This window comes from Podarcis muralis, chromosome 16, assembly GCF_964188315.1.
Source record: "Podarcis muralis chromosome 16, rPodMur119.hap1.1, whole genome shotgun sequence".
Lineage (NCBI taxonomy): Eukaryota > Metazoa > Chordata > Lepidosauria > Squamata > Lacertidae > Podarcis > Podarcis muralis.
The window spans coordinates 28,379,189-28,406,335 of record NC_135670.1 but is presented as its reverse complement, the minus strand read 5'-3'; the positions used below and the strand labels follow the sequence as shown (position 1 = coordinate 28,406,335).

Here is a 27,147-nt window from a genome sequence, read left to right as displayed (position 1 = left end):
ATGTGTTATTGAAAGGACACTCAACATTTGCACTTCATCCAGCTGTTTCCTTGTTCAGTCTTGCAATCAGATCTCTTGAGCCTCTTGATCTGTGCTTGGTGAATCTCTCCTCAGTAAAGGCTGTGTGTCCATGAGTTTTCTGGAAAGGAAAGCCAGCTTTGGAAAGCAAGGTGCCACAGAATTGGAAGCGTTGCAAATTAAATGGAATTACAGCCTAATTACGGCTTCCAGTGAATCTGGAAATAGATGCCTGGAAATAGCTGCTTTTAGTCCAAATATATACTCAATGCTTTTATTGTCCTTTTCCTTTGTTTCTTTCAGGTCTGCAATGAGAACTCCTTGTTCAAGAGCGAAGCTCGCTATCTGGTGCGCAGGAAAGATCCAGAACTGTGGGTAAACGTTCTGGAGGAAAACAATCCATTCAGGAGGCCGCTCATTGATCAGGTATAGCAAGTAGACTGGATTTGTACAAAATAGGTAGAATGTAGTGGTTGGTGACTGAGCAAGAAGAGAAACGTCATCTGTTCTTCAGCATTGTGCTCTGAAAAGGGTAGCAGTTGCCAAAGATCTTATGTAGTCCCTCATTTCCCATAGTTCTCCTCTAAATGAGTTCAGCCTTGCCCCTCTAATGCTCTATGCCTGCCTGCCCGCCTGCTTGCTCCATAAAAGTATCATTTGTTTTTCCCTTGTTTCTCTGCCTATTATTTTTTCTCTCCAAACACCCGTAAACCCTTCTTATTTTCTGGTGGGGAAGGCTGCTTGTGATTCTTTGTTAGATACATGCCAAGCAAGCCAAATAGTTTGATGCTTATACTCCTTCCAGACCCATCTATTTCCTTCATAAACTAAACTTTGTTCCTTGAAAGTTAAATGCACTCCTGCTCTCCTTTCCTAACTGGCTTCCTAAAACTAGGCTGCTAGTATGCTCTCTTCATGGAACTAGCAGACATTTGTTTTTGTTTTTTTAAAACATTCAGGTTGTCCAAACTGCATTGTCAGAAACGCAGGATCCAGAGGAGGTTTCTGTTACTGTCAAAGCTTTCATGACAGCCGACTTGCCCAATGAGCTCATTGAGCTACTGGAAAAGATTGTTTTGGATAACTCTGTCTTCAGTGAGCACAGGTAGGAAAGGGAAGGCCCTCCCTCCCCACTACACTAAATATGCATGGAAATGACTGTTATGTGCTAGGCTTCATAGTGTAAGGTTTGCTCTAAAATGGGTATACTATATATATATATATATACACACACTATATGCTATATATAGCAGGTCTGAAGCTCAACATCAAAAAAATGAAGATCATGGCCACTGGGCCCATCACCTCCTGGCAAATAGAAGGGGAAGAAATGGAGGCAGTGAGAGATTTTACTTTCTTGGGCTCCATGATCACTGCAGATGGTGACAGCAGTCATGAAATTAAAAGACGCCTGCTCCTTGAGAGAAAGGCGATGGCAAACCTAGACAGCATCTTAAAAAGCAGAGACATCACCTTGCCAACAAAGGTCCATATAGTTAAAGCCATGGTTTTCCTAGTAGTGATATATGGAAGTGAGAGCTGGACCATAAAGAAGGCTGATCGCCAAAGAATTGATGCTTTTGAATTATGGTGCTGGAGGAGACTCTTGAGAGTCCCATGGATTGCAAGAAGATCAAACATATCCATTCTGAAGGAAATCAGCCCTGAGTGCTCACTGGAAGGACAGATCGTGAAGCTGAGGCTCCAATACTTTGGCCACCTGACGAGAAGAGAAGACTCCCTGGAAAAGACCCTGATGTTGGGAAAGATTGAGGGCACAAGAAGAAGGGGACGACAGAGGACGAGATGGTTGGACAGTGTTCTCGAAGCTACAAACATGAGTTTGACCAAACTGCGGGAGGCAGTGGAAGACAGGAGTGCCTGGCGTGCTCTGGTCCAGGGGGTCACGAAGAGTCTGACTCGACTAAACAACAACAAATATATAGCAGAAGTAGTAGACCAGCCACTGCAAGCCTAATTGTCCACCCCCCTCAGCAGTTTCAGATGGGACCCTTCCCAATACAGTCATACCTCGGGTTACAGACATTTCAGGTTGCATTTTTTCGGGTTACAGACACACCAAAACCCGGAAGTACTGGAACGGGTTACTTCCAGGTTTCGGTGGTTGCGCATGCACAGAAGCACTAAGTCACTTTGCGCATGTGCAGAAGTGCTGAATTGCAACCCACGCTTGCGCAGACGCTGCGCTGTGGGTTGCGAACGCTGCGGGTTGTGAACGTGCCTCCCGCACAGATCACGTTCACAACCCAAGCGTTCATTGCATTTAGCTGTGGCAACACAATCATTTTTTTTATTATCTTGGCTGTTGCCCCATCCTCCTTGCCCTTTGCTTCAAGATGTTTCATGAGGCTTTTCTTATGATTGAGAATGGAACTTAGCTGTGTTGGTCTGCTTGGCGTTATCATTTGGAACTGCAAGGGAAGTCAGCTGTGTTGAGGGCTGTTGTCTCAGGGGCCCTGAAATGGGGGACCCCAAATACTTTTTCCATTGGGGTCAAGCAGAATGCAGCGCTGGAAAAGGCATTTCCCCTCTTCTCCAGTGCACTTAGCGACATAAACCAGCTGGTATATGCATACTTACCGTATTTTTCGTCCCATAGGATGCTCTGTCCCATAGCAGGTCGGGGAAACCGAACCAGGTCGAGGAACAGCGGGATGGCGGTGCTGCGCCTCCCTGCTGTCCCCCGAGCTTGTGGGGCTGGCCGATGTCTGCCCGGCGCGCGGGGCGCTCTGCTTCAGGGTGTCCCGCCCGCCGGGCGGCAGGCTGCTATCTGCAGCGTGGGGAGCCCTGCGGGGAACTCCTGCAGGGCTCCCCACCTGCGATCTGCTGTCCGGCGCAGATGTCTGTCTGGCGCGTGGGGCGCTCTGCTTCAGGGCGCCCCGCCCGTCGGGCGGCAGGCTGCTATCCGTCTCCCGCAGGGCTGCCTAGGTTGCGGATGTGTTCCCGAAGCGCCGGGCACTCTGCTTTCAGGGCGCCCGACACTCCGGGAAGCAGGCTGATAGCAGCCTAGACAGCCCTGCGGGAACTCCCGCAGGGCTGCCTAGGCTGCGGATGTCTTCCTGAAGCCTGGAGAGCGAGAGGGGTCGGTGCGCACCAACCCCTCTCGCTCTCCAAGCTTCAGCGAAAGCCTGCATTCGCCCCATAGGATGCACCCAGATTTCCCCTTCATTTTTGGAGGGGGGAAAGTGCGTCCTATAGGGCGAAAATTACGGTAATCTTCTGGCATAACACAGCAAGAAGAGTGAGACATCGTAGATCTACTATTTATTTACACACTATGTACAGACAAAGGCATAATGGCGTCCGTTCTCTCCAGCTCCGAGAGAACAAACAAAAATAAAAGCGAAAGTACAGTGTAAAAGTACCCGCAGTGGAAGAGATAAGACTTCTTCCTTTCCCAGAGTTGTCCCAGACAGGCATGTGATTTACAACAATCTCATCTGCAGCATCAGAGGAGTGAAATTGCTAACAGTTTCCTTGTAGATAGAGGCAACAGTGGTGCATAGTTTGCTGCAGAGATGTTTGGACTGTGAATTATAATAGCAATAAATAATGAGTGAAGAAATTATTATTATTATTATTATTATTATTATTATTATTATTATTATTATTATTATTTGCTGCCCATCTGACTGATTTGCCCCAGCCACTCTTGGTGGCTTTCAGCAGATTAAAACATCAGACAGAGTAAAACATCAATCCTTAAAAACTTCCCTAAACAGGGCTGCCTTCAGGTGTTGTCTAACAGTCTGATAGTTGTTTATTTCCTTGACATCTGATGGGAAGGCGTTCCACAGGCCACTACTGAGGAGGCTCTCTGCCTGGTTCCCTCTCACCTCACTTCTCACAGTGAGGGAACCGCCAGAAGGCACTCGGCGCTGGATCTCAGTGTCCGGGCTGGGTGATGGAGGCAGAGACACTCCTTCAGGTATTCAGGGCATCCTGAAACAAGCATCTTGTTTCAGTTGCTCAGCAAATTTTTACTGAGTATCAATTGTTTTGTGAATCAGCATACAAAATTGAGTACATGGCAGCTTTTCAAAACACGAGTTTGGTATGAATTTTAAATTTAGGAGTCTCTATCCTCTGTAGGAGGGACACGGGTGGCGCTGTGGGTAAAAGCCTCAGCGCCTAGGGCTTGCCGATCGAAAGGTTGGCGGTTCGAATCCCCGCGGCGGGGTGCGCTCCCGTTGCTCGGTCCCAGCGCCTGCCAACCTAGCAGTTCAAAAGCACCCCCGGGTGCAAGTAGATAAATAGGGACCGCTTACTGGCGGGAAGGTAAACAGCGTTTCCGTGTGCTGCGCTGGCTCGCCAGATGCAGCTTTGTCACGCTGGCCACGTGACCCGGAAGTGTCTCCGGACAGCGCTGGCCCCTGGCCTCTTGAGTGAGATGGGCGCACAACCCTAGAGTCTGTCAAGACTGGCCCGTACGGGCAGGGGTACCTTTACTATCCTCTGTAGGCTTGGGAAGGTAGCACAGATGAATCAAGAGGGCTGCTTACAATAAATACAATAAATAAACCAATTACTTATTAAAGAGACAAAGAGCCAATAAAATATTAATGGATTTGTTAAATTAAATATTAATGAATTCCTACTGAGCTTTTGGCCCTCTGCCACTCTCGCTTTCACACTTGGCCTCCCTGCACAAGGAGAAATATACCAGTGTGGCTCTTCTGCTGAAAATGGCTAGCCATCTCCGTTATATAGTGTGACAGGCCACAACCCTGCTCATGTTTCTATTACGTTGTGAAGTTGCATTGACTTGAGCTGCTAGAAGCTAGTTTTGGTTTCAAGTTAATTAACGCTCACTTTTAAAACTGGTTACTGTTGCCCACACGTAGTTGTCTTTTATTCCTGTGTAACTCATAAAATAGGTAAAAGTAAAGGGACCCCTGACCATTAGGTCCAGTTGTGGCCGACTCTGGGGTTGCGGTGCTCATCTCGCTTTATTGGCCCGAGGGAGCTGGCATACACCTTCCGGGTCATGTGGCCAGCAGGACTAAGCCGCTGCTGGCGAACCAGAGCAGCGCACGGAAACGCCATTTACCTTCCCGCCAGAGTGGTACCTATTTATCTACTTGCACTTTGAGGTGCTTTTGAACTGCTAGGTTGGCAGGAGCCGGGACCGAGCAACAGGAGCTCACCCCGTCGCGGGGATTCGAACCGCCGACCTTCTGATCGGCAAGTCCTAGGCTCTGTGGTTTAACCCACAGCGCCATCCGCGTCCCCTAAAATACTCTTATGCAAACTCTGCAGGGAAGCCTGCTAGTTGAATCTACTTCTTGACTATTTCATTCTTTGCCCTTAAAAGGAATCTTCAGAATCTCCTAATACTGACGGCCATTAAAGCAGACCGAACACGCGTGATGGAGTATATAAACCGCCTAGACAACTATGATGCCCCAGATATTGCAAATATTGCTATTAGCAATGAGCTGTACGAAGAAGCTTTTGCCATCTTTCGGAAATTCGATGTGAATACTTCTGCAATTCAGGTGAGGCTCAGTACAGATCGACAGCTAGTGCGTCTCGCAGAGACCTCCCTTGACCTAGAAAATTAAATATTGTAATGTTATGCATGAAACATCAGCAAAATGTAGCACACTTGAATTTTTATATCAGGCATAGGCAAACTTGGCCCTCCAGATGTTTTGGGACTACAACTCCCATCATCCCTAACAGGACTAGTGGTCGGGGATGATAGGAATTGTAGTCCCAAAACTGGAGGGCCGAGTTTGCCTATGCCTGGTTTCTATACCTGAAGAGCAAGAAGGGAGTCTAACTTCAAGAATGAGTGACAGTGGCTGTTTCCTTGGGTGTATTGGGTAGATTTATATAAACCTGTTCAGTGATGTCCGAGGCTTTTGCCAGAAACTGTCATCACCTACATGAGCTGCTGAACTCCCCCCCCCCCCTTCCTCAAGATGGCAAGCTTTCTATTTGCCCAGTAAATCCACTAGATGTATACAAATATATGCAGCACTGGATGAATGGGGAGAGGTTGTGCCCATATAATGCAACAGTATATGGAACACTGCTTTATACAGTGGTACCTCTGGATATGAATTTAATTTAATTTGGGGGTCCATTCTTACCCTGAACATTTGCATCCAGAGGCGTGTTCTGTGCATGCGTGGGCGGTGGAAATCTTTCCGTTACTTCCGGGTTTGCCGAGTGCATAGCCTGAAGCATTTGCATCCAGCGGTGTTCGTACCTAGAGGTACCACTGTATATAAAATCTGAACCCTCGCTATATGAACACTGCTTCATGTATAAATTGTCAGATTCAGTGATTTATTGTGTGGTTTTTAAAAGATTGTGTTACTTTATGCATTTTATTTGTTTACACAAGCCACAGGGTGATTTTCCTCAGCGTAAAGGACAATGTATAAACCATCTTAATAAACAAAAGATTCTAGTGATGTTCTAAGGTTGTTTGGGCTTTGTACCTTTTTCTAGACTTGAATCATTCTTCATTTTCTTTTTCTTTCTCTCTCCCCACCCCACCCAAACTCTCTGTGGTGCCCACTGGACATTTATTGAGACTTTCATTTTGGTAACCTCTCCCAGGTGTTGATAGAACACATTGGCAACTTGGATCGTGCATATGAATTTGCCGAGAGATGTAATGAACCAGCAGTTTGGAGCCAGCTGGCCAGAGCACAGCTCCAAAAGGACTTGGTGAAGGAAGCCATAGATTCTTACATAAAGGCTGACGATCCTTCTGCTTACATGGAAGTTGTCCAGGCAGCCAACAGAAATGGTAAGCTCAAATGTTTCTTTTCACTTAGCAGGACGTGGTAATTTTAATCCTTGCTCGATTAGCGGAAATCCTTTGGGAAGACCATCATTTGACAAAGCGGGATTGTATAAAACATCCCCATGCCAGATCTCTTCAGTATGTACCTCTAATTCTGAAAGGGTTGCATGGTAATAAATAGAAATGTGTTAAGTTTGTTTAAAAACACTGCTAAAAGGTACTTCAGATAAATGAATTACTAGAATATCCATCCTGTTTAGGATCTGTATTTCAATACAGTATACATAAAATCTCTTGGTAATTCTGAGAGGTGGAGCATATTGTTGTTTCTGTGCAAGTGTAGGGAACAAAAACTAAAATAAATTCAAGGGAACTAATTTATCTTTATCCTCTTCTCTCCCCTCGCCTGCTTGTTAAGATAACTGGGAGGATCTGGTTAAATTTTTACAAATGGCTAGGAAAAAGGCAAGGGAATCTTACGTCGAGACTGAACTTATATTTGCCTTGGCAAAAACTAATAGGCTCTCGGAGCTAGAAGAGTTTGTCAGCGGCCCAAACAATGCTCACATACAGCAGGTATGTTTTCTACTTAAATGCTAGCACTTCCAGCTAAACTAACTTCTGACCTGGATTTTGAAATACGCCAGCTCCAGCTTTTGTGCCCCAGCCTTCCTTCACTGCCACAAACTCTTCCTCTTTAGGTTGGCGATCGCTGTTATGAGGAGGGCATGTACGATGCGGCCAAACTTCTCTACAACAATGTGTCTAACTTTGCTCGCCTGGCATCTACACTGGTTCATCTTGGGGAGTACCAGGCAGCTGTTGATAGTGGCCGCAAAGCCAACAGCACCAGGACGTGGAAGGAGGTAATTCATTTTGTGCTGCAAGGGAAGGTATTAAGACTAGCAGTTAAAGATCTCGACACAACCTAATGGCTGCTGTTTAAAAAAAACCAACCACCCTAGTGCAAAAGGCAATACCTTTTTTAGAGAATCAATTGCATCTTCTGTTCTGAACCGCAGGACCAAAGGGAGGGCTTGTGGGAGTGGTTGGGTGCAGGGATACCAAAGAAGGATGCTAAGAACATCAGAATGACCTGTTCTAGTGCTTTATTTAAAAAGGTATGGATTTACAGCAAAGCAGCCTGCCAGTTCTCCAAGGGTTTGCAGATACAGGGCAGACACCGCAGCAAGAAGATGGTTTGTCCGCACCCAAGCCAACGTGCATACAATCTTTATACACAAAGCAGCATACGTCACTTTGTCTAGGACCTCCCAACACTTCACCTGCCCAGATGAGGGCATAGGTGGCAAATACCCAGGTCTTACAGATAGCTCCCCTTTCTGGGCTCAGAGCCCAGCACCCCCGAGTGCAAGGATAAGGATAACATCCAAGTGAGCCAATTAGCTTATATCAAAGCAAGTGAATAAACATATATGAGCTCATTTCTGCAACCACTACCAATTAATCATGGGGTTATCTTGACTACCAAGATGGTGCTAGCAAAGCTTCTGGAACAGTCCACATGAGGGTCAACACAACCTTCATACCTACTTTATGGAAAATATTTCAGATCAATGTCCATGTGGGGGACTGGCTCAAATCCTGACCTAAGGGATATAAGGTATTTGGGCAAGTTGACTTGTAACGCAGTTTGCTAACAGCATTTTTTGTTTCCCACTTGCACAGGTGTGCTTTGCGTGTGTGGATGGAAAGGAGTTCCGGCTTGCGCAGATTTGTGGCTTACACATAGTAATCCATGCTGATGAGCTTGAAGAGCTGATCAGCTATTATCAGGTGGGATTCCTTTAACTGTTTTAAAAGTGTAAAATGCCCCTGGCTGCTTGTTTGCAGCAGTGCTATTATAGTATTTAAAACCTGATTCCCCACCTTTCCTTCAACAAGCTTAACGCAAGCTAAAAGATCCATAGTATTTATGGCTTAAGTTAATGTTAATTGATATCCAGTATGGACAGGGCTAAAGCCAGGTGTACATCTCTAGAAAACTGCAGCTGGAGGAATTAATGTTATGCCACGCGTTTTCTTTGCTTCAGTAGAATATTCTACACATTCATAAGGAGGCTAGAGAACCACTTCAAATGGCTGTGCCAAGGTGTGTCGTCAGTGTGTCATACTCAAAATGTTGGGCCTTCTAGTTCCCAGCTGCTGATTCATATTAAATGGCCCACATACCTTATCCTTCACTTATGAGCAAGCTACTACAATGGTACCTCAGTTTTCGAACGTAATCCGTTCCGGAAGACAGTTCTGCTTCCAAAACGTTTGAAAACCGAGGTGCAAAGGGCCTTGCAGAGGTGACCTGCAATTTCAGTGGAGAAAATTGTGGGGGGGACACAGCAAAAGCCGTTCTACTTCCGAGGTGTGTTCGAAAACGGAAGCATTTCCTGCTGGGTTTTTGGCGTTCAAAAACCAAAACGTTTGGCTTCCGAGACACTCGAAAACCGAGGTACTACTGTAAAGTAAAGGTAAAGGTACCCCTGCCCGTACGGGCCAGTCTTGACAGACTCTAGGGTTGTGCGCCCAGCTCACTCAAGAGGCTGGGGGCCAGCGCTGTCCGGAGACACTTCCGGGTCACGTGGCCAGCATGACATCGCTGCTCTGGCAAGCCAGAGCCGCACACGGAAACGCCGTTTACCTTCCCGCCAGTAAGCGGTCCCTATTTATCTACTTGCACCCGGAGGTGCTTTCGAACTGCTAGGTTGGCAGGCACTGGGACCGAGCAGCGGGAGCGCACCCCGCCGCGGGGATTCGAACCGCCGACCTTTCGATCGGCAAGTCCTAGGTGCTGAGGCTTTTACCCACAGCGCCACCCGTGTCCCAGGTACTACTGTACTACTGACTTTTAATGTTGCCTAAAGGTGTTTAGAACATCCTATATCTAAGTTAAATGGTCTCTTCTGCAATCTTTTTAATACATTTCGTCTTCAAGCATTATTGCTGGTTTTAAAATTGCAAGGCTTTTTCGTTTTTCTTTGCAAGTGAGGTATATGCTTCTTAAACATGCTGTGGTCTTTAATCCTAGGATCGCGGATACTTTGAAGAGCTGATTGCCCTCTTAGAAGCTGCTCTGGGCCTCGAGCGTGCCCACATGGGGATGTTCACTGAACTTGCCATCTTGTACTCTAAATACAAACCTCAGAAGATGAGAGAGCACCTGGAATTGTTTTGGTCCAGAGTCAACATTCCCAAGGTATTTGACAGTATACGTGTAATTGAGTCAATCATGTAACACAAATTATTTAAAAGTTGTTTTTTTTTAAAAAAAAAATGCCACTTGCTCTGCTTTCCAACAACAAAAATACATGTCAGTTCAAATAAAATAAAAACCGTAGTGGACACAGAAAAAAAAAGTCATAGGACAAGGCTAATATCCAAAGACATTCCAGAAGAAAGTTTTTACTGTGGAAAGCTGGGAGTGAGGGGGCCAGGTGAATATTGAGGGCAGGAGGAGTGGGCAGTTCTTGGGGGAAATGGAGAAAAGATCCTGACCTGCTTAGTTTCCCACCTTCTGATTTCCACAAGCAGGACAATGCAGAACGTGGCACCCAAGCAGTGGAATACTGGACAAGTTCATGTGGATAGAAGTAGTTTTTCAGATATCTTGGCCTCAGGCTATTTAAGGCTTGTACTGTCAAAGATCACATGCTTTAATTGGGCTCTGAATTAAAAAGAGCGAGTGGCCTGAACTCTTGTCTTTTCAGCGGGCTCTACCTAAACTATTGCTTTGGCTACTGCCTGATTTGTCCCTTTCCTCTCGCCACAAGGTGCTTCGGGCAGCAGAACAGGCCCATCTTTGGGGAGAGCTGGTTTTCCTCTACGACAAATATGAAGAATATGACAACGCAATAATTACAATGATGAACCACCCTACCGATGCATGGAAGGAAGGGCAGTTCAAGGACATAATTGCAAAGGTAAGCAGCTGTAATGATAAGAACTTTTCAGCTTTGACCCCAAAACATGCTGAGTTTCACACCAGTTCAGGTATTCAGATCTGTTGGTGTGTCTTGAAAACCCAGCGGGTGGCCAAGGGACTATATGACATGGCCAAATCTTCCTGTGGCAGAAACACCATACATCATTCAGCTTCTTAATAATACATTCTGATTTTCTAAAGTTGCTTCTCTGAGAAACAGGAGCTTATGCACCCTCATCCAATCCATTATTGTCAGACACTGTTTTAGCACCAAAACAGCTTCCTCAGATTTAGATGGAAAGAAGAGGGAGGGAGTTGGGTATCATCTGCATACTGGTGGCACTGAACCTCAAAGCACCAGGCAAGCTCTCCCAGCAGTTTCATGTGGTTTTGACAACTATTAACTCTTTAGTTAATAGGAGAGCCAGTGTGGTGTAGTGGTTAAGAGCGGTAGTCTCGTAATCTGGTGAACTGGGTTCGCGTCTCCACTCCTCCACATGCAGCTGCTGGGTGACCTTGCGCTAGTCACACTTCTCTGAAGTCTCTCAGCCCCACTCACCTCACAGAGTGTTTGTTTTGGGGGAGGAAGGGAAAGGAGAATGTTTTCTGCTTTGAGACTTCTTCTGGTAGTGATAAAGCGGGATATCAAATCCAAACTCTTCACTTTATCCAGCCCAACAGGGCATCAGACATGCATCACTTCTTAGGTACACTTAAGTTAGCAACTGTGATTCATTTTCTAAGGATGGCAGCATGATAAAGCTTGCAGATTTATTTCTTTATTTGCTCTAACTTTTTATACTGCTGTGCAGAGCTGTTAAAGACTCTTGAGCACCAAATAAGAGGGTCATAGTTAACTAAATGCTGTTTGTTAAATCACTCTCAGGGGCAGCCAATTACCTCACAGCTTGAATTTCTTCTCTAGGTGGCCAATGTGGAGCTATATTACAAAGCGCTGCAGTTTTACTTGGATTATAAACCACTGCTGATCAATGATCTCCTCCTGGTATTATCTCCAAGGCTGGATCACACCAGGACGGTCAGCTTCTTCTCCAAGGTGAGTTAGAGGAGGCACAAATTTAAAATGGGCTCAAATGGTACATTCAAGGCAAAAGGGGTTTCATCTCTTATCATGCCAAGACATAATAATAATAATTTATTATTTATACCCTGCTCATCTGGCTCAGTTTCCTTAGACTAACTTTTTCCCCTGTTTCCAAATCTTCCTGTTGCACACATAAATTTGTATAAAATGACTTAAGGTAGAAATGTAAATGTATGGGGGCATAGAGAGGAAATGATGTTGGCTTTGGTACATCTGTATTGTAAGTAATATGTGAAAACCAATTTAAAAAACACATATAAAAAAATAAAAATAAAATGACTTAAGGTCTTAAATTGTGGATATACCATTTGTTCCAATAAGGTTTTGTTTTGGGAGATGACTAGTTTCTAGGGTTTAATGTGACTTAATTAGGTGGGCCTTATTACCTTAGAGATGTACTTTGTGGGAGGCCCTTCAGCAAGAACCGCTCTTTTCCTAAACAATTGCATTGCCCCTAGGTTAATCAGCTGCCTCTAGTGAAACCTTACTTGCGCTCAGTCCAGAATCATAATAATAAAGGAGTCAATGAAGCACTGAACAATCTTCTGACGGAGGAGGAAGACTACCAGGTGAGTTTCTGGGAACGGCGATTATGGCATTTTTCTATAGAAGCATAATCATGGTATGTATGCAAAATGACTGCATAATTCATTACTTTAAAATGCTTAACCTTTGTATCAGCTCCATACATTCCTCTTCAGCCAGGCCTTTGGTTGATTAATTAATATTCAATGGCCTTTTAAATGTGTTTGTGGGAGGGGGGGTTATTATTAATTTTTGTTGTAACTATTTTGTGCTTTTACCCTGTATTTTTTATCTCGTGAACTGCCCTGAGATCTTCAGAATGAAGGGCAGTATATAAATTAAATAAATAAGCAAATAAATAAATTAACACACACCCCCAATTTGCCCAGAAGGCCCTTTGGCTGAAAAATGTTCCCCATCACTGCATTAAACAGATCTGAGGCCATTGGTTTTAAGTACTTGCAGAGTAGTTTCTGATGTAATTTTGTAGCCCGCTACTTAAAGCCCATGGGAGAATATCCTTTGTGTTTTGCTGTGTTCAGAAGCTTCGACAAAAACTTCCAGTCACCTCCGTGATACAGCACTGTAGGCTTAGCATCGCTTGTAGCAATTTAACTCGCTCCTCCATGTGCCTGACTATAACTTTCTCCCCATTCCAATAGGGCTTGCGAGCATCCATTGATGCCTACGACAACTTCGATAACATTACACTGGCTCAGCGTCTAGAGAAACATGAGTTGATTGAATTCAGACGCATTGCCGCTTACCTGTACAAAGGCAATAACAGATGGAAGCAGAGTGTGGAGCTCTGCAAGAAAGATCGCTTATATAAGGTCTGTTTTTGTTTAGCGTTGTTAGTTCCTCCTTGTATGTACTGGGAGCATGTGTGATGGAATTTTAAACAATTTTTTTATTGTAAAAGCCTGCAGAAGATGAAGCAGTCCTACACCTGTTTTTGCGCCTATGCATCCTGCTAGAGAGAGCCAATGTGGTGTAGTGGTTAAGAGCGGTAGACTCGTAATCTGGGGAACCAGGTTCGCTTCCCTGCTCCTCCACCTGCAGCTGCTGGGTGACCTTGGGCTAGTCACACTTCTCTGAAGTCTCTCAGCCCCACTCACCTCACAGAGTGTTTGTTGTGAGGGAGGAAGGGAAAGGAGAATGTTAGCCGCTTTGAGACTCCTTAGGGTAGTGATAAAGTGGGATATCAAATCCAAACTCTTCATGCATGAGAAGTCTGACGTAGTTGTTTCATGGCTCTAAATAAGTTTCATGGTGTTGGTGTTCTATAGGATGCTATGCAGTATGCCGCAGAATCCAAAGATGCTGAGCTGGCAGAGAAACTGCTTCAGTGGTTTCTGGAAGAAGACAAGAAAGAGTGTTTCGCAGCTTCTCTCTTCACATGTTACGACTTGTTGCATCCGGACGTGGTCCTTGAGCTGGCATGGAGGCACAACATTATGGACTTTGCGATGCCTTATTTTATCCAGGTGATGAGGGAGTACCTGACCAAAGTAAGTGTGGCTTCTCTAGAAAGGCTTGTTGGTTTGATCTCGAGTCCTGGGTGACATGCTTCAAATTTTGCCTTTAAATGACCTGGCAAAACGTTTCTGTTAACTGAATTGCTTTAAATGCCATATTGCGAATGGTGGGGTGGAGACTTGCAGGAATCCTGAGTTCCAGCCTGAAAAAATGAAGGGAACTACAAAAAGGACTAGCTCTTCGCATACATTTTCTGGAACTTGCCAACACCTAGTTAGTAGATTTACCGTATTTTTTGCTCTATAAGACGCACCAGACCACAAGATGAACCTAGTTTTTGGAGGAGGAAAACAAGAAAAGAAATATTCCAAATCTCAGAAGCCAGAACAGCAAGAGGGATCGCTGCGCAGTGAAAGCAGCAATCCCTCTTGCTGTTCTGGCTTCTGTGATAGCTGCGCAGCCTGCATTCGCTCCATAAGATGCGCACACATTTCCCCTTACTTTTTAGGAGGGAAAAAGTGAGTCTTATAGAGCAAAAAAAAGGGTACTCTTTTTTTATTATTTTAATTTTAGTCTCCCACTACAGATGGCCAGACACACTAGCCAAAACTTCTCCTGGCTGCTCCCATTGCCTCTAAACCTTAAGATTTAAGTTTTTTTTTCATGAAGAAGTTGATCTCTGTTCTTTTTCACTTTTAAACATTTGGACTACTTCACTTTTACTAGCTCACTTGACTGAAACACTTTCTTTTAGATGCTTTTCCCTACTTGAAATAATGTGTTTTGGAAACTAATGTGCTCACACACTTCTCTCCGTGAGCCGCGTGGATCTGCTGTTTCCCTTTTATTCTTTTGACTGCCTGTAAAAAAGGCCCCAGGGTCAGATGCTGAAAGCTGCCTGGATCTTGGAGGTCTGTAACTGATAGCCATGTATTTCAGGCCAGAGGGACTGCTTACATACTCATCCTTTTTGTAAGCACCTGGATATTAAAATAATAATAATTTTCTGCTAGAATAAAGCAAGATAAAAAAAGCAGCAGCAAAAATCTGGTTATCCCTTTGCCCTTCCCCACACCAGCCCATTGTAGTTACTGATACTTTCATTAATTTAATGTGCAGGCCTATTGATGTATGGCAAGTACAGTGTAGGTTTTGGATTTGTGCAAGACAACCCTTTTAATAGGTCATCTCTGAAACTGCATTGCGGATTAAGTATTGTAATGCTAAGTAAGCTTTCCTATGTATAAACTTACCACTTTTGTGTTAGGTAAGATATTGGCTTCCCATAGGTTTAAATGCTGAGTATGCTTCTTTTCTGTGTGGGTCTCCTTTCCTGTTTCTCCCTGCAAACTCCCCTGCCCATGTTTGTGTGATCTTTGCTTTTTCTTGAAATTGATTTTCTGGCTTATTGATTTTAAGTATTCCCCTCTGAATTTTCTTGCAGGTTGATGGTCTGTTTAATAAGGTGACCGTTGCTCTGGTTTTACATTGGCTTTTTAAATTTGTGTCCCTAAAACGTATCTAAGGCTATTTGGGAGTCTTAACTGTAGCTTTTGCTGAAAAGCAGAATAATCTAGCTTTGGTGTAACTAATACCATAGTAAATATCTCTTCCACAGTAGCTTGGGAAAAATCCAACCAGACCTAGCTTGCTGTGTGCCCACTAGCTGCAAAGTAGGTCAGAATTCAGTTGTTTTAGGCATGGCAGCCAAATTTTCATCTTTAAGATGCTTATCTGCCTACAGTGCCTCCGATTATTTGGGAAAGTTTGCATCTGAAATGTCCAAATCTAATGCAATATCAAGGTAGTTGAGGTTTCCCATGGTGGCCTAGCAAGGCCCTAACAAGCTAGTCTTGGGGGGGGGGGGGCAAAGTGTGTAAAATGAAGTTCTAATAATAATCCCTTTTTTTACTCTTGGGATATAACTGAGTCTTAGATCTGATGAGCGCTACCATGCTCTTGTCAAGCTGAACTCTGGTTGGATTTTACAAGTGGCAAGTGTCTACTAAATAATTCAGTCTTCCAGAAAGAGCATGCATGAAAAGACTGCTTTTAAAATAAGAACTAATCTAGTACATGGAGGTAGTAATTAATTGGAGAACGAATTTCCCCATTTTTAACGTAAATAATTGTTTTAACTCCCCTCATGTGTACCTAACAGCAAGATGTGCATCCCTGTACCAAAATACATGCCTCCTATTAACAACCTTTTGAACACCCTTAAAAAAAAGGTAGGGGTAGAAACCGATATCCCAGGAGATAACAAAGGTGGATATGCAAGAGGCTGTAGGTGGAAGATGCATCCCAGATCCCAGAACTACCTCTTGGGTGTGGGGAGGAGGAGAACTTGGGATCAGATTCCTGGGCCAGCAGCCTTTAACATCCAGTAGGAGTGCTGCAGCTTCTGCTGTGAAGGTATTACTATTCTGTTGACAGACCCATCGTCGATTGGTTGAGTGGGTGGGCAGATGCCATACTTGCAAGATCAGAATAAAGCCATTAATAGCAGCTTCCAAGAGGAAAGTTGCTGCAAATGCAAAAACTAAGTACAGTGGTACCTCTGGTTAAGAACCTAATTCGTTCTGGAGGTCTGTTCTTAACCTGAAACAGTTCTTAACCTGAAGCACCACTTTAGCTAATGGGGCCTTCCGCTGCCGGAGCACGATTTCTGTTCTCACCCTGAAGCAAAGTTCTTAACCTGAGGTACCATTTCTGGGTTAGCGGACTGTGTAACCTGAAGCGTCTGTAACCTGAACCGTATGTAACCCGAGGTACCACTGTAGCAGCTAAGGAAACTAGACATATCCTATTCAGTTTCAAGCCAGTAGGTAAACAGTGTCTGGCAGCTTTTATGAGGTAATCTTGAATATTTAGCTTAGCAAAAGTTAGTGTTGCTGTTGGGGTTAAACCCAGGATATAGATTCCTCCCCACCCCCCTTTTAGCTTGAATATTTTTATAGCGTTGGAATATAACAGCAACCAAGAAAGCTTAGATTTCTCCTCTTAATGGGACCCATTATGTTAGCAATAGTACCGGTGTTCCTGTCCAGAGAAAAGTATCCTTTGGGGGGGGGGGGGTAATGTCATCCAAAAGTGGGAAATTCAAGTGCACTATTAAAACTTCTGCAATACAATAAAATTGAAAGGAATGCTGCCCAAGTGTACCGAGACATGAAACGGCAAGAATCCCAAGACATTCTGGCCTTCACACAGTGGCAGGAACCTAATTGACTGGTATTACAACCCTGCCTTTTACATAAGACTCGCTTACAGAAGTGAACTGTAATTGAAAAATGTAACAGCAGCCTGGTCCCTGGATAAGACATAAGAAATAAGTTTGTGCTCTCATCCAAGAGAATGCAACTGCTCTTCAGCTGTCTGGCTTAGCAAAAATCAAACCCTCTTCCAGTCTTGGAAATGCTTCCTCTTGAGTAAACTTCAATATTTCAGCTGCTCTAAGCAATGATGGTGACATTACAGTGGTACATTAAGGAGACATGCTGACCTGACAGCTTGCACCCAAACAGACTCTTCTGGTATGACTTTAAATTTCCAGGAACTTGCCTTCCAATCCAAAGCAAAGTGAAACCTCATTGTAATGGCAGCTGTTAATGTTGCTTGCAGTGTATTTGCAGAAACCCCACTAATTGGCCTGGCAGCTCTGAATGGACTTGCCGATCAGAAGGTCGGTGGTTCAAATCCCCGCGATGGGGTGAGCTCCCGTTGCTCGGTCCCTGCTCCTGCCCACCTAGCAGTTCGAAAGCATGTCAGAGTGCAAGTAGATAAATAGGTACCACTCCGGTGGGAAGGTAAACGGTGTTTTCGTGCACTGCTCTGGTTCTCCAGAAGTGGCTTAGTCACGCTGGCCACATGACCTGGAAGCTGTACACTGGCTCCCTTGGCCAGTAAAGCAAGATGAGCACAGCAACCCCAGAGTCGGCCACGACTGGACCTAATGGTCAGGGGTCCCTTTACCTTTACCTTCTTTGGGGTAACTGTATGTTGGGGTAACTGTACTATCAACTGTATGTTGATAGTAAAACCAGACCGCAATGTCCGTAAAATGCCCATCAGATTCTATAGGTAAGGAACAGTTTCTTCCAATAAGTAGAGATGTCCAGGTCCTCATCTACACAACATGGGGTGAGGACTTGCTTGTCATGTATGGCCTTGGCTCCTGTTTGCATAAGCCAAAGAAGCCTTTGAAGTATCACGTTTCCCCTCAACCAACTGGGAACTCTGTTCAGAATGCAGGCAGAGAAGGGGGCCGTGCTGCTCTTTGCTCCCCCGCCCCCTCCAAAAAAGAAAAAGCTGGTTTGGGGAAGAGGAGAAGCTTAACAATGCATTGAGTGTGCTGCCTATGTCTCTCTATCTTTATCCCTCCATGTCACCTAGTGCTAGTGGTACACTGTTGCCCCTATCCCAGTAAAGCACATTTTGGGGGGAAAAGCAGGAATGAATAATAAATATAATAATAACATTTTATTTATATCCCGCCCTCCCCAGCCGAAGCCAGGCTCAGAGCGGCTAACAACAGCAAAATAATACAGTATTCTAAAATCAATTCATTATAAAATCAGTTCAAATCAAATTAATGGGAACCATTGGGCTAGAGTTCTGTGAGGATTACCAAAGGAGAGGGTCAGGCTGTGCCTTGGCCAAAGGCCTGGTGAAACAGCTCTGTCTTGCAGGCCCTGTGGAAAGATGTCAAGTCCCGCAGAGCCCTAGTCTCTTATGACAGAGGGTTCCACCAGATCGGAGCCACAGCCAAAAAAGCCCTGGCTCTGGTTGAAGCTAGCCTAACCTCTCTGTGGCCCGGGACCTCCAAGATGTTTTTGTTGGAAGACCGTAAGGTCCTCCATGGGGCATACCAGGAGAGGCGGTCCCGTAGGTACGAGGGTCCTAGGCCATAGCCATTCACTTATGAGTGGGAGGAAATAACAACATGCACTCAGGGACACCATTGGTGTGAGGATTAAGCTTGCCCCTGGTGAACTTCATGCCCAGCACAAGAAACACGTTTCACCTTCCTATAGCTGTCCAGATTTTTTATTTTTTCAGTGCTCTGCCAATTTTGTCCTAAGGGACCATTGAAATAAGTTACGGGCTCATTGGGTTAGCTCTGGGTTCTGTTGCTTGATGGAATGTGGGAACTGGCTCTTGCAGGTAACGGGTGTTTCGAAAGGTGAATCTAGTCCGAAGCTCCCTGCGACTTAATTGTTCTGCGAACTTGACCATGCATTTTTGCTTGTGCCACGGGCCATCCTATTAAAGAGCTGATCTCTGGCAGTTGAGCAAATGCTGAAACTGGACTTAGTTCTGAAAGTAGGAAGTTGTGCTAGATCCGCTGACACGTTGAGACATAAATATCTTTAAATGAAAGCTGGAACGGAAACACTTGGGAGGGGGGTCGCAGAACTCGGGCGCTAAGAAGTTCCTTCATGAGAGTTTCCTTTCACTTTACAACTTAGGTGGATAAACTTGATGCTTCTGAAAGCCTAAGGAAAGAAGAGGAACAAGTAACTGAACCCACTCCAATAGTATTTGGTAGGTGAAGACTTGCTTTCTTTTTGTTAGGCCCTCAACTGAGAAGCGTTTCCAGAAATCCCAAGTATTTGTACTTAACAAACCCTCCGTGTGTTAATGCTGAACTAGAAGAACTTGAGATTTCTTCATAGGATCTAACTAAAAATCTGTTGCTGCCAGTGACTGCCATGTCGTCATCACAATATAATTCAAGATATCAGTGTTTAAGAAGAAATCTAGTTTATGTTAGGTTTTCTCTAGCTGTCCTGGAAGCAGCCATGCAGCACAAATTGTTTACCGAAGTAAACTGACTTAAAGAGGGCTTACTTCCTAGCAATTCTCTCTAGGATTGCAGCCTTTACAGATTCTGGATGCTTTTCAAAGTGGTTTATTAGACACACACACACACACACACACACACACACTATGAACCAGTGTTGGGATAGAACAACTATGCTTTTAAAATCATTTCTCATTTATATGATCCATGAGTGGAGGCTGAACTAGGTAGATCCTGCTCCTGAAAGCTTGGAAGAAATTGCATGGTTGTAGAAAAGTGTGCGGGTGTACAAACGAGGTCCCATAGATATGGAATATTACACTACATTTGGCTCTCGGCCTTTTTTTCCAGTAGAAAACACCCTCTCTAGTTAAAATGTTTTGCCATTTCAAGAAGTGCAGGATCTCCAGATGGGCAAGGGTGTTCTTAGTACGTCTGAACTATGGTAGGGGGAAACCTTCCTTTCTGTGGGTGGCAAGACTCTCTGAGATTAAATCTTCTGGAAAAACAGAATCCCATTAAGGGAGAAAATGGTGCTTCTATTCCAGAAATGTGTAAAACGTCTTTATTTTGGCAAAAGGTAGACTTTATTGACAATTGCATTCTAGGTCCCTCCATTAAAGGAAGTTCATGATGACGAGGTCAGTTCTCTACTGGGAATGGTTTTCAATGGGAGTTCAGTTTTCCCATGCATGAGGCATGCGTAGTTTTTTAGTAGAGTTTTAACAAATGTGTGTCTGGTCTGTGGCAGAATTAATAAGCATAGGCTGGGGAAATACGACTAACAGAATCTAACTGCAACGTGTTTAAAACTCTCGGCTGTACAAATGTATATCGTATGGGGTTTTTGTTTGAGCTTTGAAAGATTCTCTTAATGTAGTTTTTTCAGGACCTAATAAGTGCCAGACAATTGAAACAAATTCCTGGCTCAGTCACTACTTCACCGCAGGGAAGGAGCAGGGAGGCATTTACTATAAAAAAAACAGAACCCCTGAGCTATTTTTATATCATATGGGAGCTGTTCGTTCAAGGATTTCTCAGGAAGTCTTGGCTGTTTCCCAGTCATGAAAAGGGGGCAGGCGGCTCAAACATGCGGCTACACTGGAATTTCGAGAACTGCCCCTTGTATGTCTGCCCTTCTTTTAAATCTGGAAGGGCCTTAGCTCAGCAGTATAGAACCATTGGGGGGCATTCAACAACGTAGGCCTATTGAAATTACCAGCCCTAACATAAGTCATGTTCATTAACTGGGTCTCCTCTGAGTAAAACCCCCCAATTACATTTGTTACCTCTCCCAAGGAGCTTCCTGTCCTCCCCATTCTGATCCTTGTAAAGTAAATCGGAGGCGGAGGTTTTCTCAGGTCGCTCAGTTTCATGTCTGAGTGGGGGGGGGGGAGGATTCGAACCTGCATCTTCCACAATCATAGTCCGGGATCCGAGCAACTGCACCGCGCTGCCTCTCAACACCACACAGGAGAGACTCCAGGTTCAGTCCTTTTGACTTTGCCAGCTTAGGAGTCAGTTCTGGAGAAAGACTCCTCACCTGAGATCTTGGAGCTACTTCCAATTAGATTAGACAGTATTTACAGTTGTTGTTTTTTAAATCCTGTAAACCACGCTGTGATCCGCTGGTGAAGGTCAGTATCTAAATTTAATAAAAAATATATTTACAGAGAAATAAAGATGGGCAAATAGTCTAACATAGTATAAGGCAGCTTCGTGTGACGTTAGAGCTGGAAATCTACCTTTTGCTTTTTCTGTTTCAGTCTTTTTTAAAAGCAGACAAACACACCCCTGCATTTTGAACTGGGATTTGTTGGGTTCTGTGGGCTGGGGTATGCAAAAGGCCTTACCTTCCAAGTGACTTAAACGGACCCCCCCTTGTCTTTCTTCCAGGCCAGCAGCTGATGCTAACGGCAGGCCCAAACGCAGTACCTCCACAGGCAAACTTCCCCTATGGCTACACGGCGCCAGGATTCACCCAGCCACCAGTTTACGGTTTCAATATGTAACTCGCGCTGCGAGACCTTTAACCGTCTCGGATCATCATCTTCCCGTCCCTCTTTTTTTTTTTACTTTTTCTCCAAGAAGGCACAGATGACTCCCTGCGTTGGCTTGAATGTTCTTTTCAGCCCACCCCTACCCCCCACCCCTTGGTTCAGAGACACCCAAAGGACACTGTGTTATTTATTGCTATGTCCTGTTACATTTCAACCTCAAAAGGCAGCTCTCCCCCCTCTCCTTTTATCTTGTTGTCCGTTAGCGACATTTCAAGGCTCTGTCTGAAGCGGAGGCAACGCTCCAACTAAAACCAACAACCCAGCAATAACTTCTGGGGGCTAGGAGGATTTCTGGTGGTGGTTTTGGGCGTTTTAGTGCTGCTTTTTCCCTCTCTCCCCTTTCCAGAGTCCTCTCTCTAGCCACGTGCATGCCGGGGCGTCCTCTGGCACCAAGCTGTTAACGTGTTAAAAAGTACTGTAACAGATGAAGCAGCAGAACCTTCCAACTGGTGGGATATATGAAAATTGTATGTAACACACACCTTCTCCCCATTTGTTTGTAGCGCTGTGCAGAAAAAAAAAGGAAATAAAAAGTGTATTTGGAGGCGACAGGGGGGAGAGGTGACACAGTTTACAGAATGTTGAAAAGAAAAAAAAAGCATCTATGCCTTCTGGATTTTTTTTTGTGTTTTTCTTTTCTTTTTTTTAAAAAAAACCTTCCTTGGAGAATAAATTGGATCATATCTCAGAGCAGACACTCCCCATATTTTCTTTTCCTGTAGTACGTAATAGCATGATACTCATTGGCATCAAGTGGTACACATTTTCAACAACATAACTTGGCTATGTGACTTTCTTTTTTTTTTTCTTGACAAGCAAAATGTCAAAGAGTGTGTTGCCTGGGCAGCCATAAGTATTGTAAATGTGTGCGGCAGAGAGGACCGTGTTGGTAAGAAACATAGCTGTCAACTTTTCCCTTTTTTAAAGGGAAATTCCTTTATTCTGAATAGGATTCCTCGCAATAAAAGGGAAAAGTTGACAGCTATGGTAAGAAATGAGTTTGGAAGCACCTCCTTGCGTGACTTCAAGTCTCACCTTGAAAGCGAGTCTTCTGCTATGCTGGCTGTATTTGAGCTGAAACTCTAAAGCAGGCGTAGGCTGCTGCTCCTATCATCCCTGACCACACACCATGCTGGCTGAGATGAGCTGGAGAGCCCACAACATCTGGAGGTCTCCCAAGTTCCCAATTCCTGCTGTAAAACCCTCTGGGCATTCGGAGATACCTTTCTGAGCTGGCAACAGCTCCAGTTCCCATCCACCCCACCCCTCTTCTGGCTCTGTGCAGGAATTCTGTGAGATCAGATGGTCTGCCCACCAAACGCACTCTCGCTTTTCTTCTTCTTCCCAATAGAGAATGCCAACAGGGATGTTACTACTTTGTGCCACTCTTCAGAGACATATATCATTAACATTTTATGTACTTAAAACTAGATAATGTATAATTTATGGCTATGACTCTTGTGCTAATCATGGATATTATGAAAATCCAATTATAAACATAAATCAAACTAGTGTCCACTGTGTGGTTTGAAACAAGGGGGCTGGAGGGGAGGTGCTGTGTCAGCCTAAGGAGGTGCTTGTAGAACCATGTAAATGCCCACAATTCTTTTCCTTGGCCGTGTTCTTAGGACTAAACCAGAGGGGTCGTTTCCAAGTCAAAACCGGAGTCAGCTGAGCTTTGGCTCCCATAGCTGTGGAAGTGCAACGGCTTTTATGCAATCATGGAAAGTGGCGTAAGCCCCAAACGCTGTGCTAGTAAACCAATGAGTGTCAGAGCTGGGCGGCATATTGCTAAATTGTCTGAAACCAGTATGGCGTCGGATCGCGATACCAGTTTCAGACAATTTGAGCTGGCAGTACATTGCTCCGGCTCAAATTGCCTGCAGGCAGACGGACGGCCTGAGAAGATTCTCAGCGGGCACCTTTTCAGGCTGTGTCGTCCTGCCTGCCTGTGCCTTTGAGGAAGCCCCCTGCCCCTGAAGCTCATGCAAGCCAGAACGGTATGGGGGCTCACTCAGCTTGGGGGGCAGAAGGAGCCCCTCTGGCTCACGTGAGCCTGAGCGGTATGGGGGCTTCCTCAGTAGCGCTGGGTGACACAGCCAAGATACATTCCAGACACTCTGATATATCAGCATATAACGATATTTAGCTGCTGATACGTCACAATGTTGAAAACCAGATATCACCCAGCCCTACTGTCAAATCTAGCAACTGCCTTCAATTTGCAGTGATGTGTTTTACTGTTCAGTGTGCTTGTTTTCCCCACTGTAGCTTTCTTAATGCTCTCCCTGCTCCCACGAAAGAGAATATGTCACCTAAGGTTAAAACCAAACTTCCCATTGATTCGTATTTGGGAACCATGAAGCACAGGGGTTTCAATTCTGATGCAGTTTGGAGTCCAAAGACAAGCCTTACCTTTACCAAATATTATTCCCTTGTATGTGGTGGCAAAGATACTGGCCGAGTCTAGGACAGCACAAAAACAGTTGGCATTTGCTGCCCTTGAAAGTATCTTGGTCTCTTGCGAGGTCCTATTCTACCATAATAAGCAAGAGCTCCTTGAAAGCTCATTACACTAAGCTCGGCTGAATGCTTGAAGTTTCTGTATGGTTAAAAGGCTCACCAGCCACATGTGATTTCCCTCTTCCTATTACGCCTCGGTTTGTTCTTCCTTTTTAAAACCTGGCTAAACTGAATAAAATGGCAAATAACTTTCCGCAGGCAGGCATTCAATAGTCCTGTGTACAGGATTCCTAAGTTCAAAGGCGTTGTGGGTTTTGCTTTGTCTTTAATGAAACTTGATTTATTTATGACGTGTATGCTGGCCCTTAGCACAAGATTTTTGTGGAGCTTATAATAAGCAAAAAGCAATTGAACTAAAAAGTGTTAAAGGGAAATGATAGATAACACACACACACACACACACACACACACACACACACACACACACACACACACACCCAAACACACACCCAAACACAAATCCCCCAGTGAAAAACGGATTTATTTATTTTTAAGAGACTTGTACGTACATAGCCACTCACAGTAGGATTTTCATACTGGTTGTCACTAAACTTTTGGTCCTGACTTTTCCTCCCCAAGGAGCCCAGGCTGGCAAACGAAAAAGCAGCAAAACCAAAATAAATAAAAACATTAATATCTGAAAACATTTGTAAATGTTCATATATTCACAAAATAATAATTTCAAGGTGGCTGAGAACAGTTTCTTTCAGATCAGGTGAACAGGAATGTGGAATGTTTTTAAATTCCTCCTGTCTCTTAAAGGGGGATGGGACCAAGGCCACCTCACCAGGAAAGGTCATACAGAAATGATGAACTGCAGCTGAAGAGGCCTGTCACAGGTCAGTGCTAACCAGACAGCACCCAGCAGTGACATCAGCAACAGGGTCTCTCCGGCCCATTACAATAGTACCTTGGATCCTGAACCCCTTGGAACTTGGACGTTTTGGCTCCTGAATGCCACAAACCCGGGAGTGAGTGTTCCGGTTTTTGAACGTATTTTGGAAGCCAAATGTCCAACGGGGCTTCCGTGGCTTTTGATTGATTGGCTACAGGAGCTTCCAAGCAAAGTTCTTAACCCGAGGTACTATTTCTGGGTTAGCGGAGTCTGTAACCTGAAGCGTATGTAACCTGAAGCACATGTAACCCGAGGTACCACTGTACTGGTAGCAGAAGGCAAGGAGGCCACCAGTAGGTGGTGCCAGAGATGGAAGCTTGCACCTTCCAGATCCTGTTGGATTGCATCTTAACTCCCTGATGTAGCCCAAACCTGCCTATCCTGACCGGCCCTTACTCTCTGCAATCTTAGTAGGTTTTGGGGAAAGCCTTTATCCCTCAGACCCTAATGAGAGATTCCAGGAAAGCCCATCGCTATCACTGAGCTGAAAGGTAAAGGGACCCCTGACCATTAGGTCGAGTCGTAGCCGACTCTGGGATTGCTGCGCTCATCTCGCTTTATTGGCCGAGGGAGCCGGCATACAGCTTCCGGGTCATGTGGCCAGCATGACTAAGCCGCTTCTGGCGAACCAGAGCAGCGCACAGAAACGCCGTTTACCTTCCCGCTGGAGTGGTACCTATTTATCTACTTGCACTTTGACGTGCTTTCGAACTGCTAGGTTGGCAGGAGCAGGGACCGAGCAATGGGAGCTCACCCCGTCGTGGGGATTCGAACCGCCAACTTTCTGATCGGCAGGTCCTAGGCTCTGTGGTTTAACCCACAGCGCCACCTGCATCCCTTCTGTGGGTCTTCCCTATAAAATGAATCCCTTCTTAAGTGTAGAAGTAGGAAACCTGAGAGAGTGGAGTGGAATTGATGGGTATTTCATTAGCCGAACAGAATAATAATAATGAAAAAATAATAATTTAGTATTTGTACCCCGCCCATCTGGCTGAGTTTCCCCAGCCACTCTGGGCGGCTTTCAACAAAGATTAATAATATATTAAAATGTCACACCTTAAAAACTTCCCTGAACACTCTGTACTCATTAAGGCTAACTGAGCGTTCTGGGAAATTGACAATGCAAAGTTACTGAAGAACGTTTTACTGGCAAACCCGAATAAAGAGAAACATCCCGAAGAAGGTGCCTAAGCTTATTCTGCCTTACTGTCTCAACCAGTGGTTGAATTTCGCCGCGGGACATTTAATAAATACAGGGTCCAGCACGGGGTGGGGCGCACGTGGAAGGCAGGGAATGAGTCTGACCACCCGGAGAATGGAAGTGTTAATTTTAATTCATAAATAAAAGCGAGTCTGATTTTTTAAAAACCAAAACAAATGCAACTTTCTCCGTAGTTTCCGCTCACCCTGCAGAAATCGCAGCGCCACCTTAAATAGTAGGCAGGTTCTTAAAGCTCCAGCAGCAGCAGCAGACTTCGCGATAAGGCCCTTCCCTGTGTTGCTATGTCAGACCTACCGCTCTGCCTAGCTCCGTGTTGTCTACACGGACTGGCAGCAGCTCCCCAGGCTTTCCAAACAGGGAGCCCCTGGAGATGTCGCGCATTGAAGCCGGGCCCTTCTGCAAGCCAAGCAGCTGCTCCGAAGCAGGAACTGTGCAACGCTGCCTCCGCTAACACCATGCTTCTCTTTGCTAAAAAACCCCCCAAACATCCTAGCAAACCGGACACCCCACTACTCCCGAGAAGCACTCCCTGGGTAGCTCACTCAGCAGCACAGCGTGAGAATCTTAATCGCAGAGTCCTGGGTTCGAATCCCGCGCTGCGGGGGAAATTCCTGCATGGGGGGGGGGAGTTGCGCTAGATCCCGCGTGGTCCCTTCCCACTGTGCGATCTTCGAGGAAAGCAAAAGCAAGGCTGCCCCAATCCTGACAGCTGCCTCCTCCTCCTCCACCCCCTTTTCTTTTCCGCCCGTCCCTCCTTCAACCATTCAAGCCAATGGCGAGCCCGTGACGCTGG

The 27,147-nt window shown here is 45.1% G+C and overlaps 1 protein-coding gene and 1 long non-coding RNA gene across 7 annotated transcripts in view; one reads left to right on the top strand and one right to left on the bottom strand.

Moving 5' to 3' along the window:
• Positions 1–23,226, top strand: part of LOC114587041 (clathrin heavy chain 1-like) — a 63,371-nt gene extending 40,145 nt beyond the window's left edge. Inside the window, exons 18-34 of one of the 6 annotated variants that reach the window (XM_077920852.1) lie at positions 322–444; positions 978–1,123; positions 5,354–5,537; positions 6,613–6,805; positions 7,221–7,378; positions 7,504–7,668; positions 8,492–8,599; positions 9,846–10,013; positions 10,588–10,737; positions 11,665–11,796; positions 12,303–12,413; positions 13,032–13,202; positions 13,659–13,880; positions 15,293–15,313; positions 19,320–19,395; positions 20,263–20,295; positions 21,551–23,226. In XM_077920852.1, coding sequence (XP_077776978.1) covers positions 322–444; positions 978–1,123; positions 5,354–5,537; positions 6,613–6,805; positions 7,221–7,378; positions 7,504–7,668; positions 8,492–8,599; positions 9,846–10,013; positions 10,588–10,737; positions 11,665–11,796; positions 12,303–12,413; positions 13,032–13,202; positions 13,659–13,880; positions 15,293–15,313; positions 19,320–19,395; positions 20,263–20,288 — 2,154 coding nt within the window. In that variant the 3' untranslated portion in view covers positions 20,289–20,295; positions 21,551–23,226. The remainder of the gene's footprint in view (positions 1–321; positions 445–977; positions 1,124–5,353; positions 5,538–6,612; positions 6,806–7,220; positions 7,379–7,503; positions 7,669–8,491; positions 8,600–9,845; positions 10,014–10,587; positions 10,738–11,664; positions 11,797–12,302; positions 12,414–13,031; positions 13,203–13,658; positions 13,881–15,292; positions 15,314–19,319; positions 19,396–20,262; positions 20,296–21,550) is intronic. The other 5 variants (XM_077920853.1, XM_028710948.2, XM_028710950.2 and 2 more) reach the window with 5 other exon arrangements.
• LOC144325915 (uncharacterized) lies at positions 18,316–26,975 on the bottom strand. Its single transcript, XR_013391078.1, has 2 exons — positions 24,747–26,975; positions 18,316–21,299 (listed from the first exon to the last, which is right to left on the bottom strand). It is a non-coding gene; the product is annotated as an uncharacterized LOC144325915 (long non-coding RNA).
• Positions 26,976–27,147: the final 172 nt, after the last annotated feature.